Below are 14,582 nucleotides of genomic sequence, written 5' to 3'. Positions count from 1 at the left end.
CCAACACACCTCATTTTAATTTTCCTCATGAATTGGTCTCCTAAAAATGAGAGGTGTCCAGTGGGGCAGCTTTTTTTGACATCAATGGTAAGCTGCCCATCTAAAGGTAGTCCCAAGGAGGGCTCAAGCACCCATGCTTCACAGATGTTCCAGCGAGAAGGTTCTGGCTGTAGGAAATTGTTGGTTATAGTCCATGTTCTGCATGCGGTGCACTTAGACTTCAGATAAGAAAGAGGTGCTCAGTCACTCCCCCTGGCTGGCAGTTGCTTCTCTCAGGTCTTTCAACCGATGGAGCCCAGAATCAGAGCTGTGTTCTAAGTCAATAGGATGGAGAATCTGGAAATTGGGTAAGCTCTGCCTATGGGAGAAGAGGGAAGGTAATTTTTGTCCTTTTTTCTGTACTGGTGTCCCTTTCTACAGAATTGTAGATTAAAATCTGTTTGGTTTTCACTGGGCTCTTACATTCGTTATCATCTTATTTCCAACATGGCTTTGAGAAAGACCAGCAAACCTCCAAGTTCAGCAGTTAGAAGGGGAAGAAGCCTATGGCACTGCAGGGCTGCCTGCTGGAGAAGAGGGTGGAGAGCTCTGCTTCGTGCACATGTGGTGGGTGGGGCCAGACATCAGCTGATTAGTCAAGAGTAGTTTGTGGGGACGGACTTCATTCTGTTTCCTCTTGAACCCCAGAAGAGCTTCCTGCCCGTGATTGGTTACATGGAACTGTGGATTCCACCCAACTCTAACTCTGAAGGGAAAATAATAGGCCATTTATTCTGAGCAAAGTTCAGGTTGCCCCAGATAAACACATTTATCTATGGAAGCAGTGTCGTGAGCTTTCGTTGTCACAGAAAAAAAAGGAATCCATAAATCAAAACATCAAGTATATTGGAGGGAACAAAGGGAAAACTGGGTACAGCCAGGCAGGGTGGTCTCTGCTATAGGTCTCCGATGCTATCTGAAGACAATCTTAGCTCTGGCGTTGGTTTTACTTAGCGGTCCACTAAGTAAAGGTATCCCAAAAGGTTTTCCCTCACAGTCACATGGATGTTAGATCAGGTACAGAGGTGGACAAAGCATTCCCATTTGTCTGGATAAGTACACGTCAGAGGAGTTCTGTGTAAATGTGGACCAGAAGTGAGACGGAAAGAGTGTTGGCTGGAAAATCCCAAAGTGATTTTGAGTTTGGCCATCACTCTTGCTCTTTGGAGCTGGTTTCCATAACTACCTATGCCTGAGTCTGAGTGGTCCCATAGCAAGAACTGGCCCTATTCAAGCACTCAACATTCACACCAACCCTGTTTTCAGCTTAGTGCATTCTAGAAACACACAGATATTTGAACAGAGGAACTCGTGACCAGGTGGAGTAGACTAGGTAGAGACTTACGTTTTCAGGCTTTGTGTTTAGGGCTGGGTGGGAATCATGAATCTTATATTTGATTTCCATCATCAGAGAAATGCTGAGTTGCCCAAGGACATCTAGAAAAATGTTGACTCTTGCCCAAGGACATACCTCGAAACCTGCTGCTTCATATGGGAATCTCATTAAGTTAATCTGGGTTTAGCTTTGGCCTTGTTTAAGGCCTGCCCTGTTCACACTTCCTTAGGAGTGGTTTCTCTGGGATTTTGACAGTGTTGTGTGAGTCTCCATGTCTTGCTTAAGGCCACCAGTCCTTCAAGGTCCTAGGGGGACCAACTTCCTGTATGAAGGACCTGGCTATATGGACAAAAGTAGGGATAAAGATACACATGCATTTTAGAGACCAATAAGATGCGGGTGTGGCAGCTGTCCAAGGTAAGACCAGTCCAAGGTGCCTGTGGTTTAAGCTTCTGGGACGGCATGCTCTGACCTGCTAATCCTCTGCCCTGGGACACTGGGCTGACTAGTACATGGTGGGTTCCTAAAGCAGGGATATTTTCAGTGATCCTGCGTGATCCTCCTTGGACTCCAGACTCCCCATTTCCATGTCTCCATCACTGTCACTAGTGACAATGTCCTAGGGGCTGCAAGAACCAATCCCCACCTCCCAGCTGTGCCCAGAGCCTGAGCTGAGCCAAGGATTCAGTAACCAATCCAGAGCTGGCGTTCAGGGGAGCATTGGAAGGACTGGTGGGAATGAAGAGTCTCGGCAAACACAGAGGAGAGTGCAGAGTGCCACTGAAACCCCAGTCCACCCAACCTGTTCATTCCCATCCTCGGTGGCCTCACAGTGGTTGGCAGGGAGTTCAGGCATGGCATGGAAGGGCTCAAGTTTTAAGGGACAGCTGGGAGAGGCAGGCAGGGCACGATGTCATGGGATGCGCTGTATATTAGGACCTTGGCTGCAGCTCAGAGAGGTAAGAGACAAGGTGGTTTGAGGCAAAGGAATGACATTATCCTCTTTCTAGGAATTCTGGCTGCTGTTTGGAGTAGGGAGGGGCCAGCCTTGGAGCAAGAGCCTGCCAGGAAGCTGTGCCCTGGCAGGAAGTGGTAGTCGCTGGGCTGGAGATGGCAGTGTAGATGAGAAAGGCAGGACAGAGTTCCCAAATCATTCCCTTCTTCATTACTTTCCTTCCTTCTCCCTTCTTCCCTGCCTCTTTCCCTCCTTCATCCTTCTCTCTCTCTTCTTCCCTCCTTTTCTCTTCCTTTCTTCACCCCCTCTTCCTTTTTTCTTGCCCTTTTTCTTTTTTCCTTTCCTTTCATTTAGAGACAAGATCTCATAGTGTAGCGCAGAATGGCTGTAACTCACCATTTATTAGACCACACTATCCTTGAACTCATGGTACTCCCACTGCCTGGGGTGCCACACCAGTGCTGGGACTCTAGATGTGAGATCCTGGCTGCTTTTAGCCTATCAGCAGTTACAGTCCCCTGGGCTTCTGATTTGAGAGAGGCTGGAGGGTGAGGGAGGGGACAAAGCCTTCCCTAAGTATGGCTTCCTTGTGCGTCCCCACTGAAACACATGGCCTTGTGGAGCAATGTCAAGGGCAGACACATCTAAGCGAGTCTCTTGTCAGACTGCGTTCTCTTGTGGAGGAGCTGTCTTCACAAGGGTCTGGCACTAAGTAGGACACAAACTACTGTCCCCATTTTTGGCCTCATTTCCTGGTACCCCAGGGCTTCTTCCTCCCCATCACGTGTTTGCCTTCCTGCCTGAGCCTCAACCATGGTCCGCTCACACAGTTGCTTCTTTTCTTTTTTCCCTTTTTTTTGACAATGCCATGAAGCTGAAGCCTGGTCTCACATTCAAGCATTCATGATGCCTTGGTGTACAGAATCACCATAACTCAAGGTTGGAGGGACCCCAGAGGTCCCTGGATCAGTACTTCCTCCCAATGCAGGAGTCCTCTTGACATTCACAGCCACCACATAGGAAGCTTTCTCCTTACTTCCTCCTGTCGGGGAGGTGGGGGAGGGAACAGATGAGCAATAGAATGAATGAGTGAATGAATGAATGAATGAATGAATAGGTAAGAGAGCGAGCGGGAGCACGGTTGAGTGTCAGTGAAGAGCAGGTCATCGATAGGCATGTGGTCAGTTCTCACTGTTCTAAAGTCCTCCTGGGCCCTCTTGTCCATGTCTGATCTTGCTGTCATGCTGACATTTCTTCCCACAGACCTTTGACACACAGTAGGGCCATAGATCCTGCTCTCTGTCCTTCAGGCACCTGATCCTACCGTACCTGAGGGCCTTTGCACTCATTTCTGGGACCTTTTGCCCTTTTTTCCTCCATGGCTGGGTCTCTCTTGTCACTGGGATCTCAGATGTCATTACCCCAGGTCTCTACTGACCATGACGTCTAAAGGACTTCTTCCCCTATAGTTCTTATGTCTCTGATGAGTTCTGCATGATTTCTTCATATCTGTCTTTCAGGTCACTACCTCTTTCTTTACCTTCGTTTACCTTCTGTTTAACCTGCTGAGAGGTTTTATATAAATTATTCCATTTTTTCTTTATAGGGGTGTGTATGCATGCATGTGTGTGCACACACATTCTCTCTCTTACATACATACATACATACATACATACATACATACATACATACACACACACACACACACACCACCCCAAATAACAGTTGCGAGTTGGACTCCAAAATGTGTGCTAAAACTGACCCCCTGAACATCCTTGGAGGTGATCCTATGGCCTTCATTAATCCTGGGGCAGTTGAGGGTGTTTCTTGGTAAATACAAGATCAATGCATAATACAGACATTAGCCTTGTGTGTAATGTAAGCTAAGGATGATGCCGTCCTGAGCTTCTAGGGACAGCGTTCTGTGCTCATACTGGAGGCTGCCTGGATGCAGTGGTACCCAGATACCAGCTTTTGGGGTTTGAGGTACAGAATGTATGAGAAAGGAGTGTGGGGACCCCTGGACGTACGGACTTCTGGGATGTATCCCATGGACAGAGTCCACAGAGCTATGAGTGCCCCTAGTACCCGAGCACTGCTGAAGCTCCCCAGAGTCTTGATGGGGAAGGGAATTCTGGCCCCAGAGATCCTACAAGGTCAAGGTTTTGCGCTGAGTTTATTTTTGTCTCACTTGCTCCCCCCTCCTCCCAACATGTGATACAGCGCGCAGGAAGAAAGCTATAAATACATTTTGAAAAGCAAAGCAGTCTAAAACCACCTACACACACACACACACACACACACACACACACACACACACACCCCACATGCACACACGCTGAACAATGAGATCTTTACCTCAGGTCAGGGCACCGAGGATGATGCTAGCTAGAGTTGGCAGTCTCGTGAGGAACTGTGTGCCGGTGCTGCACAGCTCTGCAGAGCCTCGGCATCTCGGCAAAGCTGGCCTTGATGACATCGGCTGTGGGGCTGGCTGTGAAAGCACGCAAGGATGCTCTGCTCTGGTAGGGTTTCACTTTTCAAGGGTCTTTCTGTCACACTGCCCAGACACTTGAGTGAATCTCGCAGCTTTTCCTGCAGACTCCTCTTGGCAAGCTGAACGCTCTGGCCTGAGTTTCACAAACCCGCCCAGTCTGCGCTGTCTCCCGCCTCCTGTGTGTTCTCTGCATAGAACACTTCTACGGGTCTCCAATATCCTAGATATCAGCACCTTCAGATGCTCTCCCAGCCCGTGACTTCCTTCTTATTGTCCCTTCTTTCTGAATCCTCGTCATGTTCATGCTTGTGCCGGAGCTCCCCCAACAACTCTTCCTCCTTCCACCACACAGCCCCTCTGTTCTCACCACACCACACACCACAGGACCCTTGCACGGGTGGTGTGGTAATCCCCGCTCATTCATGTTTCTGCTCTGCTGCCTTTGCGCTTCCTTCCTGGAAGCTGCAGCAACTGTCCCGCTCACAGTTACAGCTGAGATATGCTCACCCCTCACTGTCTCCTCCAGCTCACCGGAACTGCCACTGGACGGTCTATAATCCCTGAGCCTGGCAGGGGCCAGAACCTGGTAACCCCGCTGACTGTGTGCATCAGACTCAATCACATGACACTTCCATATGGCACTCACGGCTCGTAGACACCTCCAATAGAGAGGCTGTTCTCTGGGGGGGCACCAAGCTGCTTCCTTTCCTAGTGGGAGCAGCTGGGGGAGTTGTCCTGAAGGCATACGGAGGTACAGGATGACCCCCTGGTAACCCGAAGGCTGGCCCGTCTGGACAGCTCTCTGTGGTAGCCACATGGGAGGCCTGCTCCCTTCAGAGACTCACTTTTCTGCTTTCTCCTGTTGCAGGAAAGAAGACAGCACCACCAGGCACATCATGCTGGCAAAGATGAATGTCCGTCCCAGGTGACCAATGGAGCAGAGGTGGCCCTGTGATGTATGGTCCTTTCCAGGGCTGAGTTACAAGCTTCATCATCACCCCCTCCCCACGTCATCACGAGAGAATGTTTCTCCCTGCACAAGACCAGTGAGCGCCTCAGAAGCCCCCAGCACTGGCATGGAGCAATAGCGGGACCCTGGGATCTGGGGTTCCCAGGTTGGCTGTGTCACTTGTACAAATGACTTAACTTTTTGAATGTCTCCTTCTAAGTCTCTTTGGGAGCCTTTCTTCCTAGCTGACGGTCATGTATGATGGTTCCATAGCTGGCAAGTCACCCTGAACCTTCAGAATGGTGGCACGTGATTTTGGGACTGTGAGCTACCCTGCGCCCAACTCCCTGATGTCATTTAGGACTTGCTGCCTTTATGCACACACAGTATCACTGCTGACTCTTCTGCCTGCAGAGGGGATGAGCCTGCAGGGAAGGTTATGAGGTGATCCTGAGAATGAACTGAACACCATGGAGGCTCTACAGAAGCCCAGGTTGGATGGAGGGCTCAGCTGACTGGAAATTGTCTAGGGAGAGCCTCCTACCCCATGACTGATAGTTAATGGAAACAAACTCTGTCAAGCACCGTAGTCTAGTAGGGAGAAGACTCTACCAGGGATGCAGATCCTGGACTCTGCTCCTGTCTTGCTGGTGACCCTTGTGCTATGCATTGACCTCTAAGAGCCTCAGCTCTTCACTTGTACAATGGATGCACCCACATGTTTTCCAGTTCACTGGCAGCTGTGACACCTCCCAGGCTGCAGACTCTGGGTATCCAACAGGACCATTTGAGATTTAGGCACCCCTAGAAGATTTAAGAAAAACGCATCTGCTTGGATAATCTTACAGAAGCCATCTCCCTAGCTTTGGTAATGTGTGTCCAAGTGACGAATAGGAGATGGGTGGATTCAGCAGGTGTATCTTAGGTTTGGGAAGGACCTGGGACTTTGGTCAGTGAGGGGCGGTGATAGACAGGTTCCATAACCTGTGGGCTCAAACGCAGAATCTAGCACACGAACAGGCTACCCTTGGAGGATCTAACCCAAAACACATCTTCGTGACTTATGCTTTTGATTAGGCAGAAGGAATAGCATAAATTTAGTGTCTTCAACCATCCCAAGCATTCAGTTTGCTGCACCTAGCCCAGCCACACACTCAGTGCCGAGGCCATTGCCTCTACCATCTCCAGAGCTCAAATGTCTTCTCAACTGAAACCCTATGTCCATTGGACACTGGTTCCTCTTTCTCTTTGTCCATACCCTGACAACCCCAATTTCTACCCTGACTCTTGTCTGATTGCCCTGGAGATCTCATATAATGTGTCCTGTGTCTGGTTTCTCGGGTTCCCTTTGACAAATAGAGGGACTGTCTGTGCTGAATCACGCATTAGAACACCCTTTTATAAAGCCAGCACTGCGTGTATTGGCCACATTGTTTGTCCTCTCACCCCTCAGTGACACTTGGGTCTCCGCTACCATTTGACTATGGTGGGCAATGTTGCTGTGAAGGGGAGCACACAGAAGTGTGGGATTTTTTTTAATATTAAAAAAATTAGTAATATTTAAAACCCAAAACATTCCCTAGGAAGTAAGGATGTGTGGGTTCTTCAGGAAACTGTGGGGTTTGGCCACTTTGCTCCCTCCCCTAGTGAATTCCAAGCTAGCCACTATGGGAGCCATGCGAGGTTGCTCTGCTGTTCCAGTGGCAAGCGCCTGTCCTGGTGGGCCTTGCAGATAGACTCTCCTCAATTCAGCCCAAAAGCCAGCTGTGATTCAGTGACAATCTTTCAACACTGCATGGTAGTGACAGTGCAGATATCAGAGAAGGCTAGAGCCTCATCCTATGTCCCAGGCAAGGAGTGAGGCCACCATGCTCTCTGGGACAGGCTAGACGCCATGCTGCCCATCCCCAAGGCAAAGGCCTGAATCCTCTGAGCCTCAGTCTTGTCTTGTGGAGGAACATTGGAGAAAGAGTCCTTTCTCTGGCAGTCTGAAAAGGTGAAGACAGAGGAGGAAGTGTGCGGGAATGAAGTACATTTGGAATGTGCTCAGCCAGGCCAAGCCAGGAGGCTGGGTGTGCATGGATGGGGACTCCTTTACTATGCTGTAAAGTGGGAAAGGGGGTTTCAGGGTTATTCCTAGGACCCCTGAGCCTGTGGAAAATGAACTCGACATACACCAGTACTCTGTAAATGTTGCTTTCCAGTCAATGGGCCCAAGAAAGAGTCACAAAGTCAAGGGAAGCACTCTGGCTTTGCTTCCCACTCCTGCCAAGTCTTCCCAGTACCAGGAGGAGACCATTAGAAGGTACTCGGCTCTTAGTGCAAGATCAGCAAAGTCTGTACTAGACATGGTAGCACACACCTTTGTCCTGACATCTGGGGAGCAGAGGCAGGTGGATTTCTATGAATTTGAGGTGAATTCCAAGCTAGCCAGGGCTACACATCGAGACCCTGTCTGAACAAAACAAAACAAAACAAAACAAAAAACAAAACAAAACATTCTCCAAATACTTTTCCCACAAGGAGGAAGACACAGGTGACCTCTGGTTGGCCCACTCCATGACTCACGGGCACTAGATGACATGGCTTAATGGTCTACAGATTTTGTTTATTCATTCAGCCAATAGCAGTGACTCAGGCTAACCCCTGAGTTCTCACAGCAGGAGTCCACTATGGTCAGCCTATCAGTGGCTCTGCTGCATGTCCCTTCTGAGCAGCCCCTCTCCCTGACTTTGCCTTTGAGGCTCACCCGTGGTCTTGTTGTCCTGGGTCTCACAGGTCTCCCTTCCCACTCAACGCTGCTGCAGCTACTTCCTCCTTTCCAAAGCCTGGATGGAGACTTACGGAGCACCCTGAGCACTGCGTGCCAACTCGAGCCTGCGATCACATACGGTGAGGGGGGAAAACCCTTTAAGGTCAGATGCGGACTCAGCAGAGTCTGGCCTCTTCCCCCTTCGGCTTTGGATGAGATGGAAGACAGATGGAGGAGCCTCTTGTCAACTCACATTCTGTGGAAATAGACCAGTTTGGTGCTACTTGACTTTCATGTGCAAGCTAGAAGACAGAGACCACCTGGCATAGGAGGGACAAGAAGGATTTAAAGGCAGAGCAGCAGCAAGATGACTGTGAGTGGCCTGAAACTCTCTGACCCTGAAGGCACTCCGTACCCTGTTTCCTCAGAATCTGGCTCCTAACATACCTGCAACAGCATCTGCTGGGTGTGCCGGTGAACACTTTGCAGTGGTGTGGGGAAGCACTTTGCAGACTTGAGCACAGTGAAGACACTATTTGGGTCATTCCTTTGGTATGCATTTATGGTGCACCTACTGTGTGCATTGTGAGCAATGTGATCTGCTTGCCTCGAGATGACTTGGAAAACATTCCTGGACAGAGAAGGACTGCCTGTCAGATGGCTGCACTACACATTCATAGATTTTTTTTTTTTTAACTAACAACAGCCAGAGAGTTGGCATGGCAACGTTTCTCCCTGAACTGCAAGGCAGGAAGCTTAAAATAGGTACGCTGGAGGTGTGGCAGCAGCCGAGACGGATAGCTCTGCAGCCTGAAATGGGTAGTAAACTCAGAGTACTCACGGCCTCGTCTGGCTTCAGCAGGTCAGCAGCGCAGGGACTGAGAGGGAAACCCTAGAAGCATCCACTGTGGGGGCTGGAGAGAGTAGGACTCACTATAAATACCCCTCCTTCCTGAAGCCCAGAGAACTCAAGTGGGACACCTCTGGCCAATGGGCGCCAGGTGGGACTGCACCTGTTCTGGTGTTTCTCGGGGACTCCCAGCAGTGCCACAGTGCATCCTCTTCTGATTGGGGATGCAGTTCACTGTCTAGAGGGTTTCAATGTACATGGCATCACTTGGATTCTGAGTCCAAGGCCCCCCCCCCTTTCTGTGGAATTCATGTGCAGGATCCTCCTTGGGTAGTCCTGGGTCCTGACATATTTCGGAACTCTTATTTATGGTTGGATTTAGAGGACTGAGGTTTGAATCTCCCCTTCCCTGCTTCCACAATGCTCAACCAGCAGAGCTGATCAGAAGCTCATGGGGTTGAAGATGTAGCTCAGCTGCCTGAGTACTTGTGTGTGTGAGATGCTGGATTCCATTCCCAGCACCATATACACTGGATGTGGTGAAGGACTGATCCTAGCACTTTGGATCAGGGAGGCAGGGGGATCAGATGTCCAACTTACCTTTAGCTACACACGTTTGAGGCCAGTCTGGGGTGCACAGATCTTGTCCCCCAAACAAAACAAAAAGTGAATTAAGCAAAGCATGTTGATACGTGCCTATAATCCTCTCATCTAGCGTTTGGGAGGCAGAGGCAGGAGGATCCAGCGATGAAGGCTAGTCTGGGCTGTGCGAAGCTGTCTTATCAAAATGAACATGGGGCATTTTGGAGTGAGGTTCATCTGGGAGTCTGGTCCATCCTCCATGCAGAGGATGGGAACCCAGGTCTCATACAAGACTGCTTTGTGCTCCCTCGGTTCAGCAGGCAATTGAACCAGGTTTATAATTTCAGGGGTTTCTTCTCCTAAGAGCTGCTTAAAAGAGATTAGTGGCTTTTGTTTGTTTCCAAGCTGAGATCCTAGGTCTGGAAGATGAACCTTTTCTCCTTCTTTTCCTCCTCTCATCTCCCTCCCTCCCTCCCTCCCTCCCTCCCTCCCTCCCTCCTTCCCCTGCTTTTCCATTCTGTCTTTTTTGGGGGAATCATGGGGGGGGACAATCCAATAGAGTATACAGTGGCATCTGAAATTTAATTAGTTCAGGGAAGGACAGGGTTGGAAGAGGCTTTGGCCTACTATCTGAAAGTGGATAGTTATGTCTCCCCAGCTGCTCCACTCGACTTCTCCAAAGCATCCCTGCCCAGACCCACCTTTCTGGATCATTTGTGGGGGGGATGGTCTCTTGGCCTTATGTAGTCCAGGCTGATTTTGAACTCCAGGCTCCCCTGCTTCTGCCTCCCAAGGACTGGGATTTCTGACATGTGCCACTTTTTAAGATCTCAAGTGAGAACAGGGAACTAGACCTGTCATCTTTCAGATGCTCTTCATGATCCCCTTGCCGAGACAGTGGGTGCTGGGGTCACCTGCAGACATTGTACTGTGTGGAGTCTAGGCAGGATAGGTACATATGCTTCTGAGAAACCAAATGAAGCGGCTGGGTAGGTAACAATTCACTTTCAGACAGTGGATCCAAAGTCCCTTCCAGCCCTGCCCTTCTCTGAACTAATTAAGTTACCAGATGCTACTGTGAGTTTCTCCTGTGCTCCATTGAATTTATTTTTACTCTTCACTGGGAAAGAACTGTGCAGGTAGGAGGTTCACATCTTTTGAATATATATAGACACAAGACAGTTTTGTAACATGACCATTGGGACCCTCCTAAACCTCAGTGAGCCTTGCAGAGCCAGAGCACACAGTGAGAGATGGCCTCCAGTTCCTTGTGACAAGTACTGACACCGGGACCTTGGGGACCCATCACTGCAGAACTATCTGAGAATCCAGGGGACAAAATGTCCCTCTGGCATCCTCCTTGCATCTTTAACTCTTCTGGGAAAAAAATCTTCCAATTATTCAACGAACAGCAGCAGGTTTCTCTCCTGCATTGGTGCCAGTGTGCACCTGCTTGGCTTTGAAGTAAGTTCTCTGAGGTTTTCTGGTGCCTTACAGAAGCAGAGAAGGGACCACCCTAGAGGGATGCTGGCATGTAACTTCCCCATGTCACTGAAAGCTCTAGACAAAAGGTACTTCATACCTTGAACCTAAAACTGTTTGGAATAAGTCAGTGCACTGTGGGGCTGAAGGGCAGGGTTTTGTTTGTTTCAACTGACCTTCGTTCATGGTCTGATTTTTGCCGCTCCCCAGTCTAACTCTTGCATCATGGGACAGTTGAACCAAGTCCACAAGAATATGGCTTTCTTCAAAAGCATGATTATTGACGGTTGTTTCTATGACAAAGGTGGCCTGATGGTATCTTCCTATTTGAGTGAAAGGGAAGATAAAAATGAATGAGATTGTCAAACATGGCTGAAAACTTAATTTTAGTCTGTGTCATTTCCATTCCCAACTGGAATAATACTATACAGTGTTCATAAACATGATCTTGGAAGTGATGGGAGGGGAACCAGTACAGCTCTCATTTAGACTCCTCACTGAGGTGAGTACAAGGCCAGCAGAGGTGGGAGGGCAAGGGAGGAGGGTGCCCTGAACTTTGCCTGGGTCACCAACCAGCTGTGCAAACTCCAACTGGCTCTCTCCAGGGGAGCAGAGGGAGGGTGTGAGGTTAGTACAACAGCCAAAGAACGTTGACAGATACCAGGGACTTCTGTCACTTCTATGAAAACAAGCTGCACACAGACACCTCTGAGGGAGTTGGAGCACAGGCTACCCCCTTGAACCTGGGTCTGAAGCTCAGGTTTTTCCCAACCGGTTTTTCATGGCCAGTGAGGGAAGGGTATAGGAACCACTGGCTGGGGTGCCTGGCCTTCTCCATCCCTTGGAGGACAGAATGAGGAACTTGAAGCTGTAAAGCACAATACTGTTTGGGAATATGCACATTTTCTAACCAGGTCCCAGGAATCTAAAAGGACTCTCCCATAGCTGTGTTACCAAACCCAGGGTCAAATGTTGGCAGCCCCCCCCCCCTCCTGTCCCGGTTAGCCTCTCGGCACCACAGGGGAGTGGTCCAGTGACATGTAGACTCCTCTCCTGATGGATGCTCTACAGCAGGACCCCACTGAGTGACTGGAAGTGGCTCAGTTGCTGTCCGTAGTACAGTGAACAGAGTGTTTGCTGTTTGTCAGCCACTCCCGACACTACTCAGACCTGTGTACCTCAGGCTCAGTACCCCACCAGGCTTTCCAATGACGGTTCTGTCTTGTGTCAATTAGGATGTTTTCTTGTTACCCAGAAGTATTTTTCTATGTGAGTGAAATGTATACTTTGTGTAATTTTTGTACATTAAAACATATGCTTTTTACCATAATTAGAGTTTTCTTTTTCCTTTTGGTGTTTGGTTATGGGTTCGTTACCACCTTTCCTGGTGGGGATTAAGCTATTTTCTTGTGAATCAAATGTACTCCGTACAAACAGTGGGGTAATATCCTTTCCTACCCTGTTAATTTCTTATTGCCACAGACTGTGGGCAAAAGCCAACACCTCCAGTTATTTATTGACCCAAGGGTCCTCCTGTCTCTACTTCCCGAGTGTTGAGCTTACAGATGTGAGACCCCACCCTACAGCACTCACATATTTTCCAGTTCTGGCAGCCAGAGTCTGAAGTGGGTCTCGACATCAAAGTGTTGGCAGAACGCACTTCTGAGTCCACAGAATACACTTTCCTGCCCTTTCCTGCGTCTAGAGACCAGCTGCCCACATTGGTCTGTGATCTTTCCTGCATCTCCAAGAGCAGGACTGCAGCCTGAACTCTCTCAGCTTCTGGTGTTACATCACCATCTCCTTCTGCCCTTCACACTTTGTATCCTCACCTGGATGCTGCTACCCAGATATTCTAGCTTATTCTCTCCATTAGCTCATCATTAATTTAAATGCATGCCCAAATCCCCATTTGGCATGTGGGTTTATCACACAGATCCCAGAGATGGTGTGAGTGTCACTAAGTAACTTTCTTCTGTCCACTGTATTCTGGTGGGACTGGCAGAAAGAGCAGGCATTTAATACTTTGTATCTGTGTCTCTGGCTGGCCTAACTCTGTGTCTCCAGCACACTGTGGGAAGCTCCACACGCTCTACGAACTTCTCATGTCTCAGATGAGCACTCGACTTTCCCTAGAAGACTTATAATTGCAAATCCATTTCCTGAAATTAGGTTTTTCAAGAGAGGAACTCACTGTGTAGCTCTGGGTGGCCTGGAACTTGTTATGTAGACCAGGATGGCCTGGTGCTCAGTGAGACCCACCTGTCTGCCTCCCGAGTTCTGGGATAAAGGGTGTATGCTACTATGTCCAACAAAATATTCTTCGGATAAGTTATATTTTCTTGTATTCGTTTTGTTTGTCTACACAAGATACTTCTTGGCGTTGGGCCCTTGCTACACTCTGATGTGTCCCTCTCTGTCAGTACCCTGGAAGGCTTCACAGTCTCCAGGGTGAGCACAAGATCTGCTCTTCTCACATTTATGATGTAGTTAAATTAGGATAACTTTTATGTTTTGGAGGACTAAGAGCCACAGCAGTCCACCACAGGATGGATGTTATCCAGTACTCTGGCTGTCATTTGTGGTTATCTGCTAGCCACTGTCCCTAACTCCCTGCCGGTGTATACATTTTAAGTTCAGTTCCTTCCTCTGTTTTCTGCCTCTGATTCTCTGATCCACTTACTTTCCTGGCTTCAAGTTGAAGAGGTGTTATGGAAAAGCCACTGACAAACTTGACTGGGTATCCCAACCTTGTTCCTCCCTGGAGAACATGCATGATAGGTTTACAGGGTGGCCTCCTCAGTGCATCAGCCTGAAGGTGGAGGTGCCATGTGGCATGGCTGAAGGGGACAATGGTGTACACTGACCAGGTAGAGCACTGACCATCACACAAAGGAGGAACAATTTGAGTATTGGATATTCCCCTCTGACTACACAGGGATACTCCAACGCTGTGCTGGGTGACCACTGCTCAAGGTTATTCTAAGGGCAAAAGTCTAACCCCCCACCCCACACTCTGACTGTACTTCCTTCATTCTTTCCTCTGTCTTCTCCCAAGAGGATCACCTCAGTCAGACATTTTAGGGAGTGCAAGGACAATGGTTAGGATGCAGCCTCAGCAAGAGACCGTGTTTTAAAAT

The 14,582-nt window shown here is 49.0% G+C and overlaps 1 protein-coding gene across 3 annotated transcripts in view; it reads left to right on the top strand.

Moving 5' to 3' along the window:
* C14h4orf50 (similar to human chromosome 4 open reading frame 50) overlaps positions 1-12,772 on the top strand; it is an 86,498-nt gene extending 73,726 nt beyond the window's left edge. Inside the window, exons 13-14 of one of the 3 annotated variants that reach the window (XM_087582115.1) lie at positions 5,696-6,644; positions 8,555-12,772. In XM_087582115.1, the coding sequence (XP_087438241.1) occupies positions 5,696-5,782 (87 nt within the window). In that variant the 3' untranslated portion in view covers positions 5,783-6,644; positions 8,555-12,772. 3 annotated transcript variants of the gene reach the window in all.
* The last annotated feature ends 1,810 nt before the right edge of the window (positions 12,773-14,582 follow it).

This window comes from Rattus norvegicus, chromosome 14, assembly GCF_021556685.1.
Source record: "Rattus norvegicus strain SHRSP/BbbUtx chromosome 14, alternate assembly SHRSP_T2T, whole genome shotgun sequence".
Lineage (NCBI taxonomy): Eukaryota > Metazoa > Chordata > Mammalia > Rodentia > Muridae > Rattus > Rattus norvegicus.
Note: the sequence above shows the minus strand (reverse complement) of the source record. Positions and strands in the feature narration are given on the sequence as shown.